This window comes from Argopecten irradians, chromosome 15, assembly GCF_041381155.1.
Source record: "Argopecten irradians isolate NY chromosome 15, Ai_NY, whole genome shotgun sequence".
NCBI classification, from domain to species: domain Eukaryota; kingdom Metazoa; phylum Mollusca; class Bivalvia; order Pectinida; family Pectinidae; genus Argopecten; species Argopecten irradians.
Window position 1 is genome coordinate 13,770,532 of NC_091148.1, and position 25,783 is coordinate 13,796,314.

At 35.5% G+C, this 25,783-nt stretch overlaps 1 protein-coding gene across 1 annotated transcript; it reads right to left on the reverse strand.

Annotated features, from left to right (window-relative positions):
* Positions 1-66: 66 nt before the first annotated feature.
* Positions 67-24,971, reverse strand: LOC138308598 (uncharacterized). Its single transcript, XM_069249644.1, is given in 23 exon segments — positions 67-359; positions 1,023-1,282; positions 1,772-2,426; positions 3,410-3,653; positions 4,876-5,043; positions 5,841-6,169; positions 7,036-7,251; positions 7,657-7,759; positions 7,987-9,282; positions 9,695-9,972; positions 10,692-11,484; positions 11,717-11,767; positions 12,370-13,105; positions 13,152-13,798; positions 13,889-15,840; positions 18,679-18,805; positions 19,218-19,334; positions 19,647-19,732; positions 20,126-20,401; positions 20,635-20,940; positions 22,140-22,239; positions 22,759-22,895; positions 24,947-24,971. Coding segments are annotated over 23 exon segments (9,195 nt in total).
* Between the last annotated feature and the right edge of the window lie 812 nt (positions 24,972-25,783).

The following is a 25,783-nucleotide window of genomic DNA, read 5'->3' on the forward strand; positions in this document are numbered from 1 at the left end:
GAGGTGTCTGTACTGTCTGACGGCCTTGATGGTTCTGCATGGTCTGACCACCTTGAGGTGTCTGTACTATCTGATCGCCTTGAGGTGGCTGCACTGTCTGACCGACTTGAGGTGTCTGTACTGTCTGACGGCCTTGATGGTTCTGCATGGTCTGACCACCTTGATGTGTCTGTACTGTCTGACCGTCTTGTGGTGTCTGTACTGTCTTATCGCCTTGAGTGGTGTATGTACTGTCTGACTACCTTGATTTGTCTGTAGTGTCTGAAAGCCTTGAGTTGTCTGTACTATCTGACCGTCTTGAGGTGTCTGTAATGTCTGGGCAGTTGTTTGATCCGCCTTTTGCAGAATGTCAGCTGTGTCTTCGCCATGAAAACCAACGGGAAGGATGTTTAGATTTGCATCTTTATCAGTCGCTAATGTTCCCCGTAAAAATTGTGCGACCAAAGAACGTCGCTACGTTCATGTAGAAGTGTCCTGTAGATGCTACCTATTTTTGCGTTGACCAGTTGCTTCTTTTAGCGCAATGACAGCCTTTTTGTATCTTTCGGTAAGCAGTCTTTGGCATTTGAGATCACACGTATTTGCGGTGAGCAAATCAGGATACTAATGTTAGCACGGAAGTCAATTTTTCCATGTTTACATAGACATGCTTAATGAGAGCAGCAGCAACCCTCTCGGCGACTTCCACGTCTGCTGACCTGAACACCTCACGTCATGCGCATGTACGAGTTTTATGGCCAGCCGTCACACTAGACAGGACGGCAGATGACTTCTATTCTTTTCTTTAATTCCTGGCGCGTATCTTTTTATATTTCTCCTTATTTTATTAGCTTCTGAATGCGCGGCTCTCAATGTTGTAGTCTTGATCGCCTGTTAAAGCTTGAATCTATTGTAATGTGTATTGTTTGGTGTTAGGAGTTCTGGAATGTAGGAAATCGCGCGATTTTTTGCGATCGGCCTTTCCAAATCCAGATACGATCCAACTACTAAGAAGTATTCAATCCACATAACCAGAAAACTACGATCGGGTAAAACCACTCCGTCGAACCCTCGTAGTAATTTGAGGAAGGTTGTGAATGTCTTTAGGGCTTCCATGAGGTGTTCTGGTATCATGTCGTACGACTCCACGAATCGTGCGGCGACACTTTCAATTTTTCCTCTATCTGTTAAGCAGCCAAGTTGATGCAAGCGTTTTAGAGCTTTATCTTCATCCTCGCCTACTTTATTTAACTGCTCGGTATATAGGTCCTTTACAAACATGTCCATGTTCTCTCGAACATTCCTGTCCAATTGCAAATATTTCACCAAGAAGTATTGCTTCAGGAATAGGTCTGTACTCCATTTCCTTTCCCTCCGTGTCAGTATCTAATATATTCGTATGCCATATCCTCGGACCATTATTTGGCTTCAATGTGGCGTCGGCTATTCACGTAAATGTGGTTACTAGTTGGTTCCGAGACGTTCTGGCTTAATATCTTTGTGAAGTTTTGCTGGTAACAGGTGATGCTAATGCATGTACGGGCATGATGTTAGAAGTATGAGGAGACGGTCGTGTAGGATTTCTGTGTATAATATTCTTGAAGTTCCACGAGAAAGTTAGATCGAAATCTCTAATAGTTTCTTTCTACTCGCGTCAAATGTAATAAGGGAGATAGCACAAACTGCCACCTCTACTTTAGGAAAATTTCTGAATTCGATGACAGACATGGCCTTAGACTCATCAAGACGAATCTTTGATTACCCGAGATCACTTTTGCTATACAATCGTTACCCTTCTTTTCTCCAAAACTTACAAATTGCGTCTTTGACATCGCTTTCATCTTTTGTTTCAAAGCTTTCATCGATCATTTTTGGAGCAAGATGATGATGGTCATATTTTGCCATTACCATTCCATTCCTATTGTGTTCGAAACCACAGTAACTGTAGATATCTTGTATATCCCGTCTTTCTCTTTCAGTCGGATCTGCTTTCTCTAAAAGTTCAATCATCTCACGTAGTGGTTTCATTTGTTTCACAACAGAGGCGACGTTTTTAGTGCGATTCAGTTTATCCCATTTTAGCATCAGATTGAGACAGTCAACCTGTCCAGCCAAACATGGCGGATCACATCTCCTGAAAATATCCAGTGCTACATTTATTGCCGAATTGCGTTCCGTGATATTTTCACTGCTCTGTAATTCTGCTTTCAGTAAATATGCCTTCCCTCTTAATTTCTTGTTCAGTGGAGTATCATCTGACTTTAACATGTGCAACAGTTCATTTAAGTGATATTCTGCTCCTTGCGATTTATTGCGTACCTTAATTTGCGTGTCTAAAAATAGGTACCGGGCGATGAGATTGTTGTCACGTGATCCCCTTGCGACCGTTAGCGCCTTCTCAAACTGGCCGCGTGATAGATACAAATTGGAAGCATCCTCATATTTCTCTGTAAACAGACAAATATTTAAAGTACAAGTGAGTACAAAAGTAAATGGCAAAGGTCTTAATAATTCGATTTGACACAAATTGTACCCCTATACAATTTTGAAACTACAGTTATTTAGCCAGTTCCGAATAGGTTTCCATATCGGTTTTGCTTGAAGTTGTTCCATAGACCAAACTGGACTAAATGTTAATGGATTTAGTAAATATATGCTATAACTCTGTAATAACACCAAAATTATTTCCCAATGTCCGGAATTACACAATACATTCAGCCGAAGACAATAGGGCTATTTTGCCAATTTTTAACAGATTTATGAATTACGAATAAGGGGAATAACTCTTCCATGCTTATTTGTTTATGCTACACATTTCATTAAAATGATATTTAAATGACTGTAAAAGTTGAAAGGACGTTGAATTTAAAAAAAACAAAAAACAAACAAACTCAAAGCAGACTTGTTAAACAAAACTGCTCTCAGCAGACGACAACTTCGGCGATGTTGTTATGAAGCGTTTCAGTGACCACGACTATGGCATCAGAAACGCTGCCAGGAAAAATGTCATCTCTTGCAAGCGTAAAATATTCATAGATAGAAAAAGATTACTTGAACTTAAATATTTTTTTATCAAGGTTCATTACAGGTTTCAGGTATGAATGGAAAATCATACAGTTTTAATTCATTATGAGTTTGATTTATCAAATATTCGGGACTGGCTAAAATTCGGAACTGGCAAAACAACTGTTATTGGTTAACTAACGATACAAAATAAATCATTTTTTGAAATATTATTAGCATTATAAAAATCAGACATTCCACAGAAATTAAATTTCTACTGTTATTACAAAATTCACTTTTCCGGACACTTTAATTTGAGAATATTCATATCAAAATGAACACGATTTCAGAGATTACAATCTACTCGGTTCCGAATATATATAATTCCTGCTTTTCCAGAAATTCTATTACAACAATTATAACATACCATTTTCTTCCATAAACTCAACAGCCAAATCAACGTAGTCCCACTGCAAACAGAATTTTCTTTGTTCCTGAAAGCTCAGACATCTAAGATGAGCAGTCATCTTTTCTTTATCCTCATCGTTTTTATCTTCATCTTTATGGTATCGATGGTGGTAGATTTCTGCAGCTTTTATTCGTAGATGTGGCAGCTTGTCTCGCTGCTTCACCAGTACAATGGGGACTTCCTCATTATTTGATTCCATTGCCTAAAGCAAATGCAATAGCATTAATCATTATTTAATTATTGGTATTAATGGCATTACATTAATGATTTTGTTATGTGTAGTGATTTTTTTTATATTTCCGTAAATAAATTATTATTAATTTCAATGCAATTACAATGAAATTATAGTAACAATTTGGAAGGTTATTCCCTTCAAACTCAGTGACATACTAAAAGCCTTTTATTGGTCAAAGTGAGATAAATGTATATTCATTTTGAAAAAAAATCAAGCAGGAAAGTAAATAAGATTAAGATTTTGAATAAGTTGGTTAAAGACATTTCTGCTAAAAATAAAGCGTAAAAGAGTTTATCTACTTCAATTTACTTGTATCTATAAGTATATAGCCCTGTATTACATAATTAAGGTATGATATGTATTTTTTGTTGCTTACTGGTGTGTAAACTGCGTTTGTTGGACAGATGTTTTAAGTTAGCGCGTCATGTGAAAAATCTGTCCAACAAATGCAGTTTACACACCAGTAAACAACAAAAAATACAAATAATTCCTGATATTTACATTTCAACCAACTATTTCGTTTAACTTTAATGTTCCGATTAAATAAAACTTCGTTTTGTCAACGTTATACGATTGTTGTAACAGCCGGTCAATAGATGGAATCCCGGAACAGCTGGTTCCAATTTGGCGGGAAATGTTGTCAAATTCTCCAAGTACACAAAATATAGTTCCACAATAATAGTATCTTTTTCAAGACATAAATGCAATATTTCTCAACCATTGTTTTTTTCCAAAATATATTTAAAAGTATCAATACATTCAAATTATTTATATTAAAGAATTAAAAAAGACAGAAACAATAGGCCAAATCTGATGGGCATTAACACTACTTGCGGAAGTCAGTGTTCCGGTGTATGTATTCTTGCGCGACAACTGACTGCGTTTGAACAAGTGTAAACAATTTCCCAGTTAGTAAGGTTATATATCAAAGAAAAAAAAGGAAATGTAAATATTATCATGTAAAGCGTACTCCATCCAAATAGTCATTATCATTATTCCGTGTTAGCACATTATAGTTATCTACCCTTTCGGTATTGATTTTGGTGTAGTGTTTGTGAGCGTAACGTCATTCTTTTCAATAAAATCGACGTAGGTTTTGTTCACTAAATGACAAAGTGACAAAATCGATACGTACTCACCCGGGAGGTTACTCTGTAATATACAATAGTTACAAGGACTGAAAACCCACCTCTATCTGTTTGTTGTATTCAGTGACCATTTCTATAGCCGCTTCATAATATCCAAACCCATACAAGGCATCTACAGCCTCATCGTATCTCTGGGCTGTTTTGTAACACTGACTGCTCTTCAATGGATCTTTAAGATGGTTTTTGTAAATCCAGGCAGCTTCGCTATGCTTCCATTGAAAAAAGACAAAAATAAAACATTACGAAACAGATGTGAATTTAGTAGAAAAATAAACAATTATACATATTTCTATTTCTATTCCAAGAATGGTGTTGGATTTGGTGATGGTGGTGGTGTTGATGGTGTATGTGGTGATGGTGGTGTTGGTAATGGTGTTGTTGGTGGTTGTTATTGTTTGTGGTGTTGATGTTAATGAAATGTTAGTGGTGTTGTTGGTGTTGGTTATGATGTTTTTGTGGTGGTGATGGTGTTGTTGGTGGTTGTTATTGGTGGTGGTGGTGATGATGCTGATGGTCGTAGTGATGGTGTTGTTATTGGTGGTGATGGTGTTGTTGGTGATGTTGGTGATAGTATTTGTGGTGGTGGTTTGGGTTGTGGTGGTGTTGTTGTTGGTGGTAATGTGTTGTCGTTAGTAGTGATAGTGTTGTTGTGTTTATGGTTGCGTTGTCTGGGATGGGGTTGTTGTGTGGCCACCAGGCATGATGCTTGTACGTTAGCGTTGAGTTTGAAGCTGGTTGCGTCGTGACGGTTGTGTTGATTATGAGGCTTGCTGTGGTTGCGATGTCTGGTGGCGGTCGTAGTTTGCGGTTGTGTTCGTTACGAGGCTCGCCGGCGTTTGTGATGGCGTTGGTTGCGAGGCTTGTTGCCATGGCGTTTGTGATGATGTTTGTTATGTGACTCATTTCGGTGATGGTGTGTACGTTGGCGTTTGTGATGGTGTTTTGGTAATAGTAGTAAGTTTTGTTTTTGTAAGTGGTGGTGGTGATGGTGATACGTAAATAATACCTCTTCTATCTCCTCACAATACTCCGCTGCCATACGGAACTCCCCGGCGGCCTTGTAACATTCTTTCGCCAGATTTTTGGCTGTTTTGTCCGTCCTGCTATCCACCTTTCGGTATAGACCTGCAGCTTCAATAAACTTGTTTTGTTTCATCTTTTTGTCACTGTATTTCCATGCAGTCTCTTCAGTATGGCGTGCTTCAGAAAGGTACGCTAGGTTTTCATTTCCGCCTTTTCTAAAGCATTTGACCGCTTCCCGGTACACTCCCTTTCTCATTAAGTCATGACCACGTTCCATCCATGCCTCTTCATCGCGATCAACATTCTTGTCATCTAAATGAACAATTTTTGTTGAATATGAATTATTTTACGCTAAATCTTACAATGTATGTCGTCTTCAGTATACAACTTGCTAATCATTGTGTCGCGATTTTGACATGCAAACAAGATTTAAGGATATATTAATACTATTTATTATTTCACTAGCATGCTGTTAAAGGTAAATGTGCCGCAACTGGGTAAAAATTTATGTTTCTTTATTTTTCTATTGAAAACTATAAGGTTTGATGAATGAAGCCATGACAATCATTCATATCATTTAGACACGACCTGCGCGTGGTGAGCCAGGTAACTAGCGTAAGCGCACATGAGTTTGTTTACGTTTTCCTTTTGGCTAATATGAGCAATCATGCTGTTATATGTCCAAAGAGTGAGTATTTGAAATATCTAATTCACACATTGCCGTACAATATTGCAATGCGCGAGCATTATTTTCTTTGTAGATCCAGTCTGCAGAGGTGTTACACGAAATATTTTTACTTTTATATTAAAAATACTTCCAGTGCTGCAACTTTATAAAAAGGTAAAAAAAAAACCGTGAAAGTTTAAACCTCAGACAGACGGAAAAATGTGTATAACACTTAAACAGTTTTGACAAACGACAGCGGAAGTTATAGACCATAAAACTTTAAGTCATATTATGCTATCGTTAAAATGATTCAGACTTGCGAGTATGGCTTGGAGAATGGTGTGGATATTCTGCATTTAACTACCGTATACTTGGTAACTGAAGATTTAGCGAATGTGCTATAGCAGTGTTTTTGATTTATATCTATTACTTTACATTATAAAGTGTAGATCTATTTTAAAAAATAAAATCTGAAGTTACAGTTTATTTTATTTTAAAACACGTAAAGCACCTTTCGTGAAATCCCTTCTCCCCACTGTGACAAGATTGCGCGCCTTGAAGTATTCGAACATGGGTCGACGTTTTTCCTCATCTTCGTCAAAAATCCACACATTCACCCGAGCTCGGGTCAACGCGGTGTATAATAACTTAAGCTCGGAGTTCAAAACCTTGTGACGTTTTGGGTCAAATATAAGACTTCTGGGCTTGTCTTTGCCGCGCAGTGTATCTGAAAAAAAAATCACCAAAATACCCAAGAATTTCTTTGCAATCACTCGCTAGTTTCATTTTCCATTTACGCCCAACGAGGAGATCATTGCGTTACACTTTATTATGATAATGGTTTCCTTTGTCTTCCATTTTCTATTTTGACATGTGTGTCTTGGTAGTGGGACAGACTGACTTACATATTCGAGAATTTTTTTGGCCATACGGTTTTCGCATAACATAAGTTACGCAAGTATAAAAAGATCATGAATCAATGTTTATTTAATGTGATATTTTCTGTAAAGTATTAAAGTACTTAAAAGATATTTGAGAGACATCGTTAAAACATTGTCTGTGATGTTTATAAATTCTTTGATTGTTTATGAAAGCTGTTCGTCAAAATGTTTGATTAACGTAAAAAAAATACCTTTATCTAGTTGGTACATCCCTGTGCGGGGTGCATTTAAGTTTTCTTTTTGCTTGGCTAAGTCTTCCAGAAGTGTCGTGACTACTCCCCACTCTCTTGAGGCCTAGAATTTCAAAACGAAATGTAAGATTTGTTGTCAATATGTCTTTTTATTATGATATAACAAAGGTGATGTTTGAATAAATTTTTAGCATATTTTATAACAATAGCAAAAAAATCTATCGATACCGTCCAACAAAGGAGATAATATGCAAAAGAGGATTTTAATCATTAGTAAGCGAATATCACATTTCAATTCAACTTAGTTCATTATTATTGAAAGTTACTTACGTTTGAAAATTTAAAGAAATTGAAGAGGATGATGTTGTTGAATTCCAATCCTTTTGATTCGTATATTGTCAAGGTGATATTTTGTTTCAGTTGCCGGGGAAGTTGTTGCAGAGCCGTTTCGTTGCTGACAATAATGGCCTGGTGAACTCCGAGCTCGATATCCGAGAAGTCTTCGGACTCGTTCTCCTTGCCTGAAATACGTTGGACGAGTTCGGATACGTTTGATGACTCTAGCAGTACGGGTAGGGGTCCTCCATCTACTAGTCCAGTGTCCATTTCAAGTCGATCAAATGATTCTGGAAAAAGTTCCGCCATTATATCAAGTACACTGGAAGCCAGAGCAAGAATACCGTCATGGAATCTGTAGCTTTGAGTGAGTTGGTACACTTTTTGAGGAACATTCAGTAGATAAGCTCCGTGCGTACCGTTGGTTTTCATAGACTCTTGTATGTTGTGAAACATAGCTTTGAGGTCGCAGAAGCGGAACTGTATTCCGTGCATGACGGTTTGAGCCGTGTCACCTGTAAGGAACATCTGGTTAGGATCCACGCAAAGCTTGAGTAGAAGACAGATTTCAGCCTGTGTAAAATCTTGTATCTCGTCCACAAAGAGCTGACGGATGTTCCATTTTCTTACGTGTTCAGGCTTTAGTCGAGAATAGACGCTGTGTACCAGGTCGCATTCATCAAACATTTTCCATTTTGATGATATCTTTTGGTACTTTTGAAAAAGACCGTAAATTTCCTCTCTGTCGCCATCGAAATTTGGAGCTCTTTTCCTCCCAACATCTAGATACATTTCTTGCGAAAGGTAACCATCCTTTTGTAGTAGGGCTTCATACGATCCTTTTATAATAGATATAAACTCTGTCCATAAAAGGGAAGGGTCCAGTCGGGTTTTGCTCTCTCGGCTGGCAAGCTTTGGAAATATCTCATTTCTAAATATATCATAAGTTACTTCAGTTCTCTGTTGATCCTTTTTCGTGGACTTTGAAGAGTTGTAGGTAACATTGATATCCCTTTCTAATCTACCATCTCTAAGTCCACTGATGCTCGAATCCTCTTCGAACAGGCTCTTCTTATTTCCTTTTCTGGAACCATCCTCCTCCCTTTCATAGAAGTAAGGTGGCCCAATAGTGGCGTCCGCCAAGTTTAGGAGTTGCTCTAATGTCAAAAACAGCGGATATTGAGAATCGCGAATATCACTGAAGCTCCAAGGAAGTGGCATGCCGTTTTCTATATCATTTCTTCGAGCTATGGAGTTACCTTGCTTCATTTTGTTGAAGTTCTTTTTTGCCTATGAAACAGGAAAAACAGGATAAAGTTTAAAATTATCTATAAGATGTCACAAGCGTAGTCTATAGGTCGGTGTGGCTATAGACAAAAGTTTATTATTCAATGATTAAGCCGTTGACAGTGGTAAATATGGGGACCGCAATGAATTCTGGGAGAGATTGACGATTCCATCGTTTTTTCCAGGGATTAATTTTCCAAATCAATACGTAACGTCAACGTCTTTTTTTGACGTCACAATAACTATAGACATAATTAGCCATTCTAAGATTTGATTTCCTCATATAAGTATGAAGAAAAGAATATGACAATCAGAAAGTCGGATTAAGTATCAAAACAAATATAAATAATTATTTATTAACATTGAATTTTATATCATATTTGAATTTTTTAAGTAAATTATATCTAATACTTACCTCGCTACATAGAACTCCATTCCTTGTCACAAAAATCTGACGAAGGCGTCCAACAGAGCAGGACCAGTCATCTATCTCATATTGTTCACCTGCATATTCATCTGGTTCATCATTACGTGAATATAGCACCGTATTACTTGCCCCAACTGCTTGATCAGTCACATTATTGAAACCCCCGCGAACGTTTTCGCCCTTTGGTTTTTCGTCTTTAGGAATTTCAGCCTGTTGATTTTCATCATGTGCGTTTTCGATCTTTTTGTCTCTCTCTTCTTGCAAATCTATCGTAGGTAAAGAAAGAATGCTATAGTGTAAAGTAGTTATAACAAATATAAAAAAGGAAATATTATTCAAGAAAAACACTTCGTTATCAATGTTCCGCATTTACAAATTAAATAGTTAGTTTCCCCTGGGTGTAAGTATCGGTTTGACGTCATGTTTGTGAATGTCACGTCATATTTTGCAGAGAAAACAATGTGAATTTCGTCACAATCGATAATTTCTCACAAGGAAATAACTCTTTAATATGCAAAGACGGAACATTTCGTTATGTGTGTGTATACGTATTATGTACGTTTATCTAAAAATGCATGTTGCATATCATATCTTAGTTAAACACAAAATTATACAATACTATAACCTTAAATTGGGCATATAGAAATTAACATGAAAATTAAAATCATAGCAAATTTATAATTTAAATTCAGCAAAATGAAATATTGAAAAAGATATGAACTTTTGCACATTTTTGTTGAATTCGTATACATTATTTCTCATTAAATGGTTGCAATTTAAATTTAGAATTCAGCTGACATCGGTTATTCATAAAGCAAATGAAAAGTGTATATTCCTGGAGGAGATAATTATCTCGACCATAACTATTTCTGATCGTCATCAATAGGCTAAATAAATTGATAATAAGAAAAACATCTTCATATCAACTTTCCGTTATTTAATTTAGTCTATAAAAATATTTATTGATTTATTTATTTGATTATACCTGATTCTTGCATTTCAATTTGTGTTACCAAGTGACCTACGAACTGGTCCCACATCCGGTACAGACAACATGTTGTCTTTCCGGTTCCGCTTCGACCAATCAATAAAACAGGTGCTTCACTTCTGAGATTGATGATGACGTGTTCAAGTTCCGTAACACGAAAGGGAAAGTCGACATCCAGGTTCTCCTGTTCACGAATATGTTCCAACATGTCGGAAGAAAAGGTGTAGAATTTGACTATTTGAAACTGTTCTTTGTCCGTGTTCACTGGTGGCAAAATGGTCGCGACTTCCTTGGAATCTGATCCAAACTTTGCAGGATAAACCTTCCCCGATGAACTTTGTGGTTTTGAATTTCGATGGGTATCGGGCTGTTTAGCATGTTTCAACGCATTACATATGTTACAGACATACTTGTGAATGTCATCATGATTGTGCACATAATACCATATGCGAATCACTTCTGAATACAATCCGTCACTTAACGTTTCCGTCTTCCTGGACTTTCCTCCTGTGACAGACTTGGCGCTAAGCTTGGGAGAGAAATCTATTGCCTTTTCCCAAATAAGCCTGCTGCCTTTTCCGATTTTAGCCTCATATAACATAACATGTTTCGGCTTGTTAGGGAAATGTAATGTCTTAGATATGCTGGGATGCCAGTCTCCATTAGCAAGTTTGACAATTGTCTGTAGAATTTTGTCTTTTGTGTCATGCTCAAGTTTACTTGTCATTGCTTTCCTGAATGACGTTGTGCATTCTACTTCCCAGGGAAGATCCTCCAAGTTTGAAGATATCTATGCAAAATAAATTTTTGATGAAAGCGTGACCATTGTAAAAAAAAGCATGATCTCGTTGAAATCATTGATTACTATGGAGACATTATACCTTTACATTTATAACCATCAAATAGATTATTCGTTTTTGAGTAGTTCATAAAACACAAGAAAATAAGTCGCATATATGATTGAAAGTAATTAAGAAGATTTGAACATATCATTTAAAATAATTAATAAAATCGAACAGTACCTGATTCAGAAATGAATCTGCGAATTTAGTATGAAGCTCGCCTGCAATCATCTGAAATAGTTTATCGAAAACGTTATACTACATTTAACTAGGAAAAGATATTGTGAACACTAAAGATGCTCCACCGCCGACAGAGCATAAACGATACCCATCATTGGAACAATAATTGGTGTTTAATCATGTGTATATATTTATGTCTAATTAACACAAAATATGATATAAAATAATCTATTTTGCTTTTGGTGCTTGTGCAATCACTATTTTATTCCATATTGGACATATTACCATGTATTTTTCGGGATGCAATTAATTGATTTTAATAATTTCAAGTTAAATTAGAAGCTCAAAACTTATCAATTCTCCGTTCCTTTTTCATTTTAATACAATTTAACCTACATTTTATATAATTGTCATATAATATTACTCAACAGCTTATACAACTTTTGCCCTGAAATATGCTTAAAACACGGGCAGATGTTAACACCTTTAAATATACCGATTCTGTAATTATTTTTAGAAATTGCATACTTCATCAGCATCGCCCTCTTCAGGTACATCCGTTTTATTGGTAATGAAATACTTGGCTTTGCTCTTATAATTAAGCTTTTCTGTCAGAGCCTGTCTCTCCTTTTTCTGTTGCTGTTCAAGCTTACCTGTCTTTCCTCTTTCTGGTGCTGTTCAAGCATATCCTGTCTTTCCTCTTTTTGTTGCTGTTCAAGCTTTTCCTGACTTTCTTTTTTCTGTTGCTGTTCAAGCTTTTCCTGTCTTTCCTTTTTCTGCTTGTGTTCAAGTTTTTGCTGTCTTTCCTTTTTCTGTTGCTGTTCAAGCTTTTGCTGTCTTTCCTTATCCTGTTGTTGTTCAAGTTTTTGCTGGTTTTCCTTTTTCTGTTGCTGTTCAAGCTTTTGCTGTCTTTCCTTTTCCTGTTGCTGTTCAAGATTTTGCTGTCTTTCCTTTTTCTGTTGCTGTTCAAGCAGATCCTGTCTTTCACCTTTCTGTTGCTGTTCAAGCTTTTCCTGACTTTCTTTTTCCTGTTGCTGTTCAAGCTTTTGCTGTCTTTCCTTTCTCTGATGCTGTTCAAGCTTTTGCTGTCTTTCCTTTTCCTGTTGTTGTTCAAGTTTTTGCTGTCTTTCCTTTTTCTGTTGCTGTTCAAGCTTTTCCTGTCTTTCCTTTTTCTGTTGTTGTTCAAGTTTTTCCTGTCTTTCCTTTTTCTGTTGCTGTTCAAGCTTTTCCTGTCTTTCCTTATTCTGTTGCTGTTCAAGTAGATCCTGTCTTTCACCTTTCTTTTGCTGTTCAAGCTTTTGCTGACTTTCTTTTTTCTGTTGCTGTTCAAGCTTTTGCTGTCTTTCCTTTTTCTGTTGCTGTTCAAGCTTTTCCTGTCTTTCCTTTTTGCTGTTGTTGTTCAAGTTTTTTGCTGTCTTTCTGTCTTTTCTGTTGCTGTTCAAGCTTTTGCTGTTTTTCTTTTTTCTGTTGTTGTTCAAGTTTTTCCTGTCTTTCCTTATTCTGTTGCTGTTCAAGCAGATCCTGTCTTTCACCTTTCTTTTGCTGTTCAAGCTTTTGCTGACTTTCTTTTTTCTGTTGCTGTTCAAGCTTTTGCTGTCTTTCCTTTTTCTGTTGCTGTTCAAGCTTTTCCTGTCTTTCCTTTTTCTGTTGCTGTTCAAGCTTTTCCTGTCTTTCCTTTTTCTGCTGGTGTTCAAGCTTTTGCTGTCTTTCCTTTTTCTGTTGCTGTTCAAGCTTTTGCTGTCTTTCCTTTTTCTGTTGCTGTTCAAGCTTTTCCTGTCTTTCTTTTTCCTGTTGTTGTTCAAGCTTTTCCTGTCTTTCCTTATTCTGTTGCTGTTCAAGCAGATCCTGTCTTTCACCTTTCTGTTGCTGTTCAAGCTTTTCCTGACTTTCTTTTTTCTGTTGCTCTTCAAGCTTTTGCTGTCTTTCCTTTTTCTGTTGCTGTTCAAGCTTTTGCTGTCTTTCCTTTTTCTGTTGCTGTTCAAGCTTTTCCTGTCTTTCTTTTTCCTGTTGCTGTTCAAGGTTTTCCTGTCTTTCCTTTTTCTGTTGCTGTTCAAGCTTTTGCTGTCTTTCCTTATTCTGTTGCTGTTCAAGCAGATCCTGTCTTTCACCTTTCTGTTGCTGTTCAAGCTTTTCCTGTCTTTCACCTTTCTGTTGCTGTTCAAGCTTTTCCTATCTTTCCTTATTCTGTTGCCGTTCAAAATTTTCCTGTCTTTCCTTTTTCTGTTGCTGTTCAAGCTTTTCCTGTCTTTCCTTTTCCTGTTGCTGTTCAAGCTTTTCCTGTCTTTCCTTTTTCTGTTGTTGTTCAAGCTTTTCCTGTTTTTCCGTTTTCTGTTGCTGTTCAAGCTTTTCCTGTCTTTCCTTTTCTTGCTGTTGTTCAAGCTTTTCCTGTCTTTCCTTTTTCTGTTGCTGTTCAAGCTTTTCCTGTCTTTCCTTTTTCGGTTGCTGTTCAAGCTTTTCCTGTCTTTCCTTTTTCTGTTGCTGTTCAAGCTTTTCCTGTCTTTCCTTATTCTGTTGCCGTTCAAAATTTTCCTGTTTTTCCGTTTTCTGTTGCTGTTCAAGCTTTTCCTGTCTTTCCTTTTCTTGCTGTTGTTCAAGCTTTTCCTGTCTTTCCTTTTTCTGTTGCTGTTCAAGCTTTTCCTGTCTTTCCTTTTTCTGTTGCTGTTCAAGCTTTTCCTGTCTTTCCTTTTTCTGTTGCTGTTCAAGCTTTTCCTGTCTTTCCTTTTTCTGTTGCTGTTCAAACTTTTCCTGTCTTTCCTCTCTCTGATGCTGTTCAAGCTTTTCCTGTCTTTCCTCTTTCTTCTGCTGTTCAAACTTTTCCTGTCTCTCCTTTTTCTGTTGCTGTTCAAACTTTTCCTGTCTTTCCTCTCTCTGATGCTGTTCAAGCTTTTCCTGTCTTTCCTCTTTCTTCTGCTGTTCAAACTTTTCCTGTCTCTCCTTTTTCTGTTGCTGTTCAAACTTTTCCTGTCTTTCCTCTCTCTGATGCTGTTCAAGCTTTTCCTGTCTTTCCTCTTTCTTCTGCTGTTCAAACTTTTCCTGTCTCTCCTTTTTCTGTTGCTGTTCAAACTTTTCCTGTCTCTCCTCTCTCTGATGCTGTTCAAGCTTTTCCTGTCTTTCCTCTTTCTTCTGCTGTTCAAGCTTTTCCTGTCTTTCCTCTTTCTTCTGCTGTTCAAGCTTTTCCTGTCTTTCCTTTTTCTGTTGCTGTTCAAGCTTTTCCTGTCTTTCCTTTTTCTGTTGCTGTTCAAGCTTTTCCTGTCTTTCCTCTTTCTGTTGCTGTTCAAGCTTTTCCTGTCTTTCCTCTTTCTGTTGCTGTTCAAGTTTTTCCTGTCTTTCATTTTTCTGTTGCTCAAGCTTTTCCTGTCTTTCCTCTCTCTGATGCTGTTCAAGCTTTTGCTGTCTTTCCTTTTCCTGTTGCTGTTCAAGCTTTTCCTGTCTTTCCTTTTTCTGTTGCTGTTCAAGCTTTTCCTGTCTTTCCTTTTTCTGTTGCTGTTCAAGCTTTTCCTGTCTTTCCTCTCTCTGATGCTGTTCAAGCTTTTCCTGTCTTTCCTCTTTCTTCTGTTGTTCAAGCTTTTCATGTCTTTCCTTTTTCTGTTGCTGTTCAAGCTTTTCCTGTCTCTCCTTTTTCTGTTGCTGTTCAAACTTTTCCTGTCTTTCCTTTTTCTGTTGCTGTTCAAACTTTTCCTGTCTTTCCTTTTTCTGTTGCTGTTCAAGCTTTTCCTGTCTTTCCTCTCTCTGATGCTGTTCAAGCTTTTGCTGTCTTTCCTTTTCCTGTTGCTGTTCAAGCTTTTCCTGTCTTTCCTTTTTCTGTTGCTGTTCAAGCTTTTCCTGTCTTTCCTTTTTCTGTTGCTGTTCAAGCTTTTCCTGTCTTTCCTCTCTCTGATGCTGTTCAAGCTTTTCCTGTCTTTCCTCTTTCTTCTGTTGTTCAAGCTTTTCATGTCTTTCCTTTTTCTGTTGCTGTTCAAGCTTTTCCTGTCTTTCCTTTTTCTGTTGCTGTTCAAACTTTTCCTGTCTTTCCTCTTTCTGTTGCTGTTCAAGTTTTTCCTGTCTTTCATTTTTCTGTTGCTCAAGCTTTTCCTGTCTTTCCTCTACTCTGATGCTGTTCAAGCTTTTGCTGTCTTTTCCTTTTCCTGTTGCTGTTCAAGCTTTTCCTGTCTTTCCTTTTTCTGTTGCTGTTCAAGCTTTTCCTGTCTTTTTCTTCTCTCTGATGCTGTTCAAGCTTTTCCTGTCTTTCCTCTTTCTTCTGTTGTTCAAGCTTTTCCTGTCTTTCCTTTTTCTGTTTGCTGTTCAAGCTTTTCCTGTCTCTCCTTTTTCTGTTGCTGTTCAAGCTTTTCCTGTCTTTCCTTTCTCTGTTGCTGGTTCAAGCTTTTCCTGTCTCTCCTTTTTCTGTTGCTGTTACAAACTTTTCCTGTCTTTCCTTTTTCTGTTGCTGTTCAAGCTTTTGCTGTCGTTCCTTAATCAGACAAAAAAGGTGCTGTTACAAATTAGGAGTTGTTGATAACATTTTATCAAATTCAAAATCATTAGAAATAAATTGTTGAAGAATATTTTATATTGTATTTCTAATTTTTGTTAAATACTACTATTGTCCATTACGTCTACTCTTTGTATACTGTTAGTAGTCTATACAGTTTTATGCATTTTTCGGTAACTACAACATATACAGTTGCAGATCGGAATAAACAAAACATTTTATTGCCCTTGTATTTGTCAAGATTTGTGGGTATAGGCTTAGCCTAATTAAAGGAAGGCAAACAAATAAGGCAGGGATATAAATTCAAATCATAACTTTACTATTAACTTTAACATATATACAAAATCATCAGTTTGCGATATCTATGCTGTAAATGTTCTGTTTTTGGCGAAATGAAATTTTACCGCAAAGTAATTTTTTTGTAGATGTTAGCTTAATAATGAATTTCTGCAATCATCGACATGATTAGCTGTAAATGTTCTGTTTTTGGCGAAATGAAATTTACCGCAAAGTAAGCTTTTTTTTTGTAGATGTTAGCTTAATCTATGAATTTCTGCAATCATCAACATGATCATAAAGACAATAATTATATATGTGTTTAACAAACCAATAGGTTACGTCCACAGTATACTGACTGATTGATGGGGTTAATGCCCTTGTTCAGGTTATAACTGGGTCTAGGACATGATAGCCTTTTTTTTATCCTGCCATAAAACTGTCTATTACATTTAATGCATTTGTCATTAAAGGAACATTTAAAAATTTCCTGTTAAATATACTCCCTTAATCTTATTAATATAATGGTCTTGAATCTACTATGAAATTTCACAATTTAAATTGCTCTCAAAATGAATATATTATTTTTATGGACAAACAAAATAAATTAATTTATTTAAAATAACCATTTAGCGATGTTCATGGTAATTTTAATGATATTTAATATGTCAACAGGAATGCAGACTCTATTTCTAAAATTAATTGAATATTACACGATTAATAACACTTAAATTGTATCTTAAATTAAGATTACTTAATAATATATATATTTTTTTTTTTTTTTAGTAATATAAAGTTATGACACATCTCACACTGTTTGTCTCTTTTCAGCATTTTCTCGACCTCCTCAATCCCAAATAGTTTGGCAGGAATAAAGACCATGCGATCAAACATTTTTACCAGTCAGATTACGTCAAATAATTTGCTCCGTGCCTACTTCCGATATAAAACGGAAGTCGGTAAAATAAACATGTGTGATAGGGAGGTATAGTAGTAGCGTATAAATACCGTACAGCGTTTGCTTCGTTCGCGATCATTGGTTAGGTAAACTTGAAATCAAAATTTGCTTTTATAATATACGTTGATCGATAATATTAAATTTGTTTTCGTTTTTGACGCATGTTCTCATTGTTTTATTATTGCTAATGTGACTTAAAGAGACAATTCACTCGGGCTAATTCTTGTACATAACGAAGAAGCAAAATATGGCATTGTATTGTTCTACGTTTCTTATGAAACATATAACATAAAATATTGACAAATTCCACGTCATTGTTAGTATTTTAATTGATACCATTGTAATTACAAATTTTTGATCAATACGATTAAACGGGTACAAAATTTGCAACGCTGTACCCATATCCGAGCCAAAGTCATTCCGTTAAACAAATGAACCTACATAACCACTGTGCAGGTGATAAAATGATTTTTAGGCAAGACAATTCACCTAATAAGGTAAACAAACTAATCTGTCAGAGCGATTTGAGCAGTTCTAGACAAATGTAGCAATTACCCTACCGAGCAAGGGACAGGGTTCGGCATACAACATGTTAGACCACAATGTGTAATGGCGGACAGCGAGCGAGTTTGAACATTTCACACGCATTTCACCACCATGGGCTTTTCTGGCATATCACAGTAAAACTGACTGATTTAATTTCCATTGGAACTGGTTTCTTCCGATAAATTTACAAATGTTAATGTTCTCTTAGACTGAATTGTCCCTTTAATGTCAATAATGCTAGTGTTTATTGATGCTTTTAATGGAATTTCTTTATCAAAGACTACTTGATTATTTACATGATATGTTACTCTCTTTGTTTTATACAAAATAAAGTTCCTAATTGAAAGTTCTTTCCACTTGAAATGAGACTGGGGTGTCACGATAGTGAGACTTTTGTGTTGAAAGCATGTTATTTAATCATCAGCTTTAAATACATGATTTTCATTATGATGTAAAAATAATGAAGAAATAGCTTCACGAACCAGAATCGAGTCTTCAGGGTCCACCAGTTCGTATTGGATAGTCATTGTGGCGGTGTGTGCTGACTTCTTCTGGCAGTTTATGGTTTCTGTTGTTTTCTTTAGTCCTGCCTCAATTTGACTTTCACGAGATAAAGTCGCCTATTCCTGAATTTTTCGTGTCTCTCTGAGCTCACTATCCTCTTTCGTTTGTTGCGGAGACATGATCATGCTTGTTTGAAACGTTTTATTTTACGTTTTTTCAACGACTGTTTTGAAGCTGGAATTTTCTTCTCTTCTTGAAATCTCTGTTTATCGGTAAAAATGTTCTTTAGAACCTCTGAGTTCACTCCCATCAGGTGAAGATGGGTATCCTTCTTTTTCTGAAACAGGAATTTGACTCTTGTCATAGGATACAACAGACATTGACGATATCGCTGTATCTTGAGTAGTAGTGTGTTTTACAAAGTGCACTGTTTTCTTTTGGTCAACAGCAGAATCGTCCGGTTTTCCAGTCGGTTATTTCGTTAAATGACTGACATCCATCATCAAGATGTTCTTGTTTCCATGGGAATGTTGATTAGTTGGAGTACTTGGTAACATGCTGAACTCCCCATCCCTTACGACAATTGTTTCGACTCGCTGAGACTGTTTATCATTAGTTATTTCAGACAGTCTTCTTTAAATTCTGCGGAAGCTTTGTTCCCTAATAAAACGGGATTCAAATGTAATTGTTTCATGACTTAACTGCGATAACATCACTTTATGATTAATGTTGTGGTCGCTACCAACTACTTCTTCCTTCTCGAGTTCCTTTTGACGATATCCTTTTTGTGCAAGGGGATATGTGTGTTTGTCAAAGTTGTCATTCTGCTCCTCTTTTACCTTGCCATGATCTCTAGGGTGCAATATCTGAATTCGAAAAAAAAGTTATTATTCGATTAGTTTTGTACGAGGGACTATGGTCATTTTGTACATTTCCTTCTCACATTGAGAGGTAAGTTTGGTCATCATTCCTTGACTACTACAATATTTTATATTGGCCGTCGTCTGCCAGTTTAACAGCTTCATTTACCTTCCTGTAATACCAGATCCGTACTGTTGCCATTGGAATTGTCTGTGACTTCTGTCGAAGATTTCGCTCGTGAAGCGGTGATGTCATTAATTGATCTTTCGTTCGTCTGTTCATTTAGATCCTTTATAGAATCCATCGATGCGTCATACCATAGATTCTCCCTCCTCACTACTGGAGGTATAGGAATCTCCGTACATTTCTTTCACCTTCTCCATTGCTTTCTCCGCTTGCATTTCTGTAACAAGATATTCACAAAGTACATACAAGCTTGAGAAATACACATTGAATCTCTTTATTTTATTTATTCGTGACATTGCTTTTTTTTTCTCGTTGACTTCAATTTATGTTTTATGGCTTCGTTTAAACTCCCATGGACTAGTGTTAAATACCCAAAACGATTTACTCCGTTGTTTTTAGGCTAGAGATTTCCTAAAATTTCTGAAATTTAGTAGCGCTATTGCTTTTTTGAACTAGAAAAAATGAATTGAAGAATAAAAGTTGTGAAATCTGCGTAATGTAGCGTATAGAAATGACTATCCAACTTTTACTCATATCAATATACAATAACATATGAAACGGTTTTTTTTATATTAGTTTCATTTAGTGTTTACAGTGCCATTACACTCACTGGCACACACTGCTCTATATCTATTGTGACATCGAAGAATATGCTTCTCAGATTTCGAAAGATAAGCAGCTGCAGTATTCCCTTCGAAATTCTGTAACGTTTCATCAATTCCAGATTCACCCAGTAATTTCAATACGTCCAGACGAATCGCAGGTGAACATTTCGGATATTGTGCTGCCATGTGGAGGGCTGTGTTTCCAAGACAATCCAGCATCTCGTTGAGGTTTCTTTGACGCAGGATATTTTCCAGCACATATTGTAAAAGGGTCATCTCACCTGGATTTTTATTTGAAGATCAAATCAATCGATAATCGATAAAGCATTTGTTTCCTTTTCTGTCATTCATGGCAGACAAAATTGTAACAACCAATAAGTTACACAACCAAATACCATTTAAAATAATTGTAAATAAGAGAAATCAGTTTAAAATGAACGCTTTTACATTTAATTAAATTGAAGAGAGGGTGAAATTGCGTTTGTAAACTATGATTACATAGCATGTACTGTACCTGTGACAAGCGTCATCCTGACCACGACATGGAGGTACGTATCCCCCAGATGTGACGTCATTGTATTGTAATCGCTGCCATGACGTAGAAGAAACGTGATTAGGTCTAATATCCATACCTCATCAGTCAAAGTATCTACGTCACAAAGCGGTTTCAGATTCACTCGAATGTTTGAATCGTATGAGACGGCACTCTTCAGTTGTAAGTAGGCTGCATGTGCTTCGCTGAACATTTTTGCCTTCGTGAGGTCGTAAGCAACAGTAGCCCAGGTGGTGCTAGAAATATTTCTGATGATATCTAGCCTTCCTGTTTTATAAAATTAAATGAAAAAAAATCGTATATGATGCAATGGACGTCAAAGAATATAACTTCAAATTGTAAATGGATAAGATAGGTATTTGTAAACAAAATGACTAATTATTGTAGCAGAATGATTTGTAACCTTTTATCATTTGTTTTTAAACAAATTACAATTAAAAAGTTAAAAGTTATAATTTAAACACTTAGGTTCTACTTTCACGGGAAATGATTCAGATCGAAGATCTTTTCCTCAAAAATATGTATTTTCGTTTATGCACCAGAATTGAATTTTTGATTCGAAACATTTTTTCTCCTATCTAATTTAAATTAGAAAAAGGTCTATAAAATGATGTTGTGTAAAACTTTGTGCATTTGCATTATTGTTAATTCTACGAATGTTAGTAAAACAAAAAATAATATGTTTGACACATTTTTCACTACAATGTTAAAGTTCTAAGTGCGATTGTGTCATGATATTCGAAAAGAAATCATAAATACCAACATGTTTAAAATTAACCGTAAATGTAAAAAATACAGGAACATAAAAGTTACATCTTTAATATCCATTCGTTATCAAAATATAGCAATCAACATTTTCCTCGTGCATAGACTGAATTAGATTCAACATAGAGATTGTATCATGATATTCGAAAAGATATTATAAATACAAAGATTCACAAATATTTACTCGGTGAAATGTAATAAAAACAAAAATACAAAAATATACAGGTACATGGTTATCTTTTATATCCCTTTGTTATCAAAATATAGCAATCAACATTTTCGTAGTGCTCAGACTAAAATAAGTTTATAGTTCACATACTGAACTTACCCCTTTTCCTTCTACTACAATGGTGAACCAACACGTCTACCAATATTTCTTGTCGTTTGTCTTCCAAACAGCAAAGTTCCAAAGCAGTTGAGAAGGCTTGGAAACCGTCCTCGTACATAGTCAGCGACATAAACGATCTCCCCATCAGCCAATGTGCCTTTGAAAGCAGAGACGGGCAGACAAAAAAGATTATCTGGAGAAAATGATTAATTTATTGAATTCTATACTTTTCAACGCCGTGATTCATCCAAGAATCCAAGGAAAATCTTACATACAGTACTAGGATAATATGAAATAATGAATGAGGAAAATCTTACATCCAGTACTAGGATAATATGAAATAAAGAATGAGGAAAATCTTACATAAAAGTACTAGGATAATATGAAAATAATGAATGAGGAAAATCTTACATAAAGTACTAGGATAATATGAAATAATGAATGAGGAAAATCTTACATAAAGTACGAGGATAATATAAATGAGAAAAGTTTTATTAAAAGTATTAGGATTATATGGAAAATGAATGATGAAGCTCCTCCAAAAAGTACTAGTCTAAGAATAATATGAAAAAAACTAGGATGATATGAGATTATGAATGAGAAAACTCTTTGACACTGGTAATTAATGGCTTTCAGTTGAGTGTTCGCCCCCGTGAGGAACTCTCTGTGCTCTGTCTCATGGATTAGACACATCACAATATTTAGATTTATTTAATAGGATGTTTCGAGAAAATGTATTGAGTCAGAAATCTCCTTCATCCTACATACTAGGTTAATATGGAAAAATCATGAGAAAACCAATACTAAAAAGTGCTAGGATGATATAGATAAACCATTTGAAGACGTTTCGTCATTATTGTTTTTCTTCGTGTTATCTTAGTACATTTTGTCGTATATTCCTTGTGATCTTTTTTCTTAAAAATAAAATAGGACGTTTCGCCCTTTTGTACAATAAGGGAAATAAATATGAAAATACATTTCAAAGTGCTTACTTTGAATGAATCCCCTTTGCTTTTGATGGCTTTCAAAGCATAATCCAAGGCTATTCCCGGATTCAGTAGCTGTAGGTACTGCTCCGCCATTCTTTCGTATAGTACATGTCTTTCTGGGAGTCTCTCCATTGGCGTTTCTGGAAATATATTGGAATCATATATGATAATAATACAGACCTTTCGTATTTTATGAAGGCGGGTAATGATATATATCTGTACAGGAATATATATTATCATTATGATAACATTTGATAATCAAAGATTAAAAAGGGTCGAAGGTAGGGGTAGAGGTTACAGGCCATTGGTCATGGTAAGTAAGGTTAATATATAAGAAATGTTTGAGAATATTCTGGTAGTGAATACACACATATTAATCGTGTTTGTCGGACCATGGATATCCCTTGTATTTCCTTTGGACATTCCGTTGGTCTCTTTGTCCTTCATATAGTGTACACAGTGCACCGAACCAAGTTACAATTCTCTGTGTTCTGGACCATCCATAAATTATTCCAGATTGTTATATGTGACAATAATCATTTGTATAATATTCATAACAAATTGCACACACGATATGGGTCAAATCCTGTTGGTTAAAATATAAACAGCATTTAACTGTGCTAGTCACAAGAATTTAAATGGATTTGTGAAGCCAATTTTTTTTTTGATAATACGTCAGGATATTGCTTTGGATGAATGAAAAAGTAGGTCCCACCCAACGAATCGCCTAGCTTTTAGCGCTATCGGTTGGTTTTGGTCGTGATTTACGGGTAGTGTCGACTACGGTTCAGAGATAATGAGCTAGGTGGTCACGTGGTCTTGTGATGTCACAGTAGTCCGCGGCTACACAAGGTAAGCATAATACTATACATTTATACAGCACATATACGTATACGTCGTTAGATCTACATTTTGAGTTTTTCGAGTAATTTGTTATTCTAGCTTTATGATGTAGTTATTTTCAGTTTCAAAATTATTCCTTTTACATTGTACAACATTTCAAACATTCAAACAATGCATATATCTAACTTTAGATAAGATCAAAACAGTCCACTTTGATAGGCGATATCAAAATGATGTTCGGATCAGTCTGGACTGAGTTTAGATAGCATGTTATGTAAATTTCTGTGTAATAAAAAACAGTATAATGTAACACTATTTTTTATACGAGTATAAAATACCAAAATTTAGCATGAAATATATCTAGAATCGGTGTTTTTTTTTCAAACTTCTGCTATAACGATGCAAAACACGGTACAGTTTTTGAGTAAAAATAAAATGTGGACGGTTATCAGATATGTGATATTGGAGTTATACCGATCTTATACCGAAAATAATATGTATATCTATATTGTTGCCATTGAAACTTTATCCATAAAGTTTACTAAAAAGCAGAAATTCATCAGTTATATTTCTGATATGTGTTTCTAAATTACAGTATAAGTGTAGATTTAAATTCATTATTTCAAAATTATACTAAATCCTTAAAACGTTATATTCATTGTCGATCCTTTTGTATATCATACCGAGATTTAATAGAATAAATAGCATTATAAAAGACATAAAATCTTGTTCCTTTTTAAAAATATACTTAGTGATATTTAAATAAGTATATTTAGTCTGGTATTGTATGACTATACATGTACATGTAGATTCGAAACGGTGAAAATACATGCTTAGAATTTTTACTAATACCTTAGAAATTACGGAAGATTGTTATAAGCCACGATTCCGTAATTACAGTACTAGACTGGAATAATTTTCAAGGTTAAACCTTTAGTTGAAATTGTTCTTAGAACCATTTTTATTTCTGAATAAGTCAACTTCCATTTTTTGTTTTACCTGTGTACGACATATATATATGTGTGTGTATGTAATATATATTCCTAGGTATGATCAAGTATATTTTATTTCCATTTGCTTTAACATCTTCATTTTAAAAATGGAGGTGAAAATTAAAAAACCTAGAGCATAGATGTACGAGGTTTCCATAATTCAAATCACAATCCAATTAACCGATGTCCTAACCTGGTTGTCAGTAAGACAATAGCAAATACCCGATATAGAGAGGTTTCTATACATGCTAACAAAGCCATTTCCAGCATAAACTGAAATTATCATTTTTGACTGCACAAATCCTTCAACAAAATGTAAAATGGCTGTCTACACAAAAGGCATTTTATATACTGACCTGGATCCAAAAGAGAGTCCGCCATGATGGCTTCGGAAACCTAATTGTCCATACTATCCCATTTTAAACCTTCATCCTGTAAAAAGAAAACAATGATTAAAATAAATAAATGTCAGTCGGAGGAAATTGTGGTATGAGAACGGGTAATTAATTATAACCGTACACTGACAAACAAAATTAAGTTCCTAGTATTACATTTTCGTCAACTAAATATCATTTTGTTACCAGATCAATGTAGTAGCACGATATTTATTAATTTGTATTTATCTAACAAATCATAACAATAGGAATTTGACAAAACCATAATATGTACATTTTTTTACCGAAAATTTTCATAATTTCTTACTATAGTTGCTATAAACGCCTGTCCACAAAGCGGTTTAGATTCTGTATTTACTCATTGTGACATAGTTCTTTAAAGTTATATTCTAATATTTATATTCTAAGATATTTCTAATAACATAAATCAAGCATAGCTTACACATTCTAAGGCATTTATGTTTTCATGTTAATCAAATCTGCTCCTATCAACTAGGTGTTTGCGTCTCCTTGTAAAATGTTAGACGATCGACGGTAGCAGTCAAAATAAATCAAAACCTAAGGAAGTCACAATGATTTTTGATAGCTTGACACGCCCATTTCTGTATACTCTTCATTTACACAAGACTGCTAGGATATATAGGATAGGGAAGTTCTATCTCAGGTTCACACAATGTTAGTAGATCACTATCCTTCATATCCACATATAAAAGAGTATTTTTCTCTTATACCTCGACGTTTCTGTTACAATATAATTACATTGGTGATACCTCGTGATAGTTTCTCCAGTATGTCATT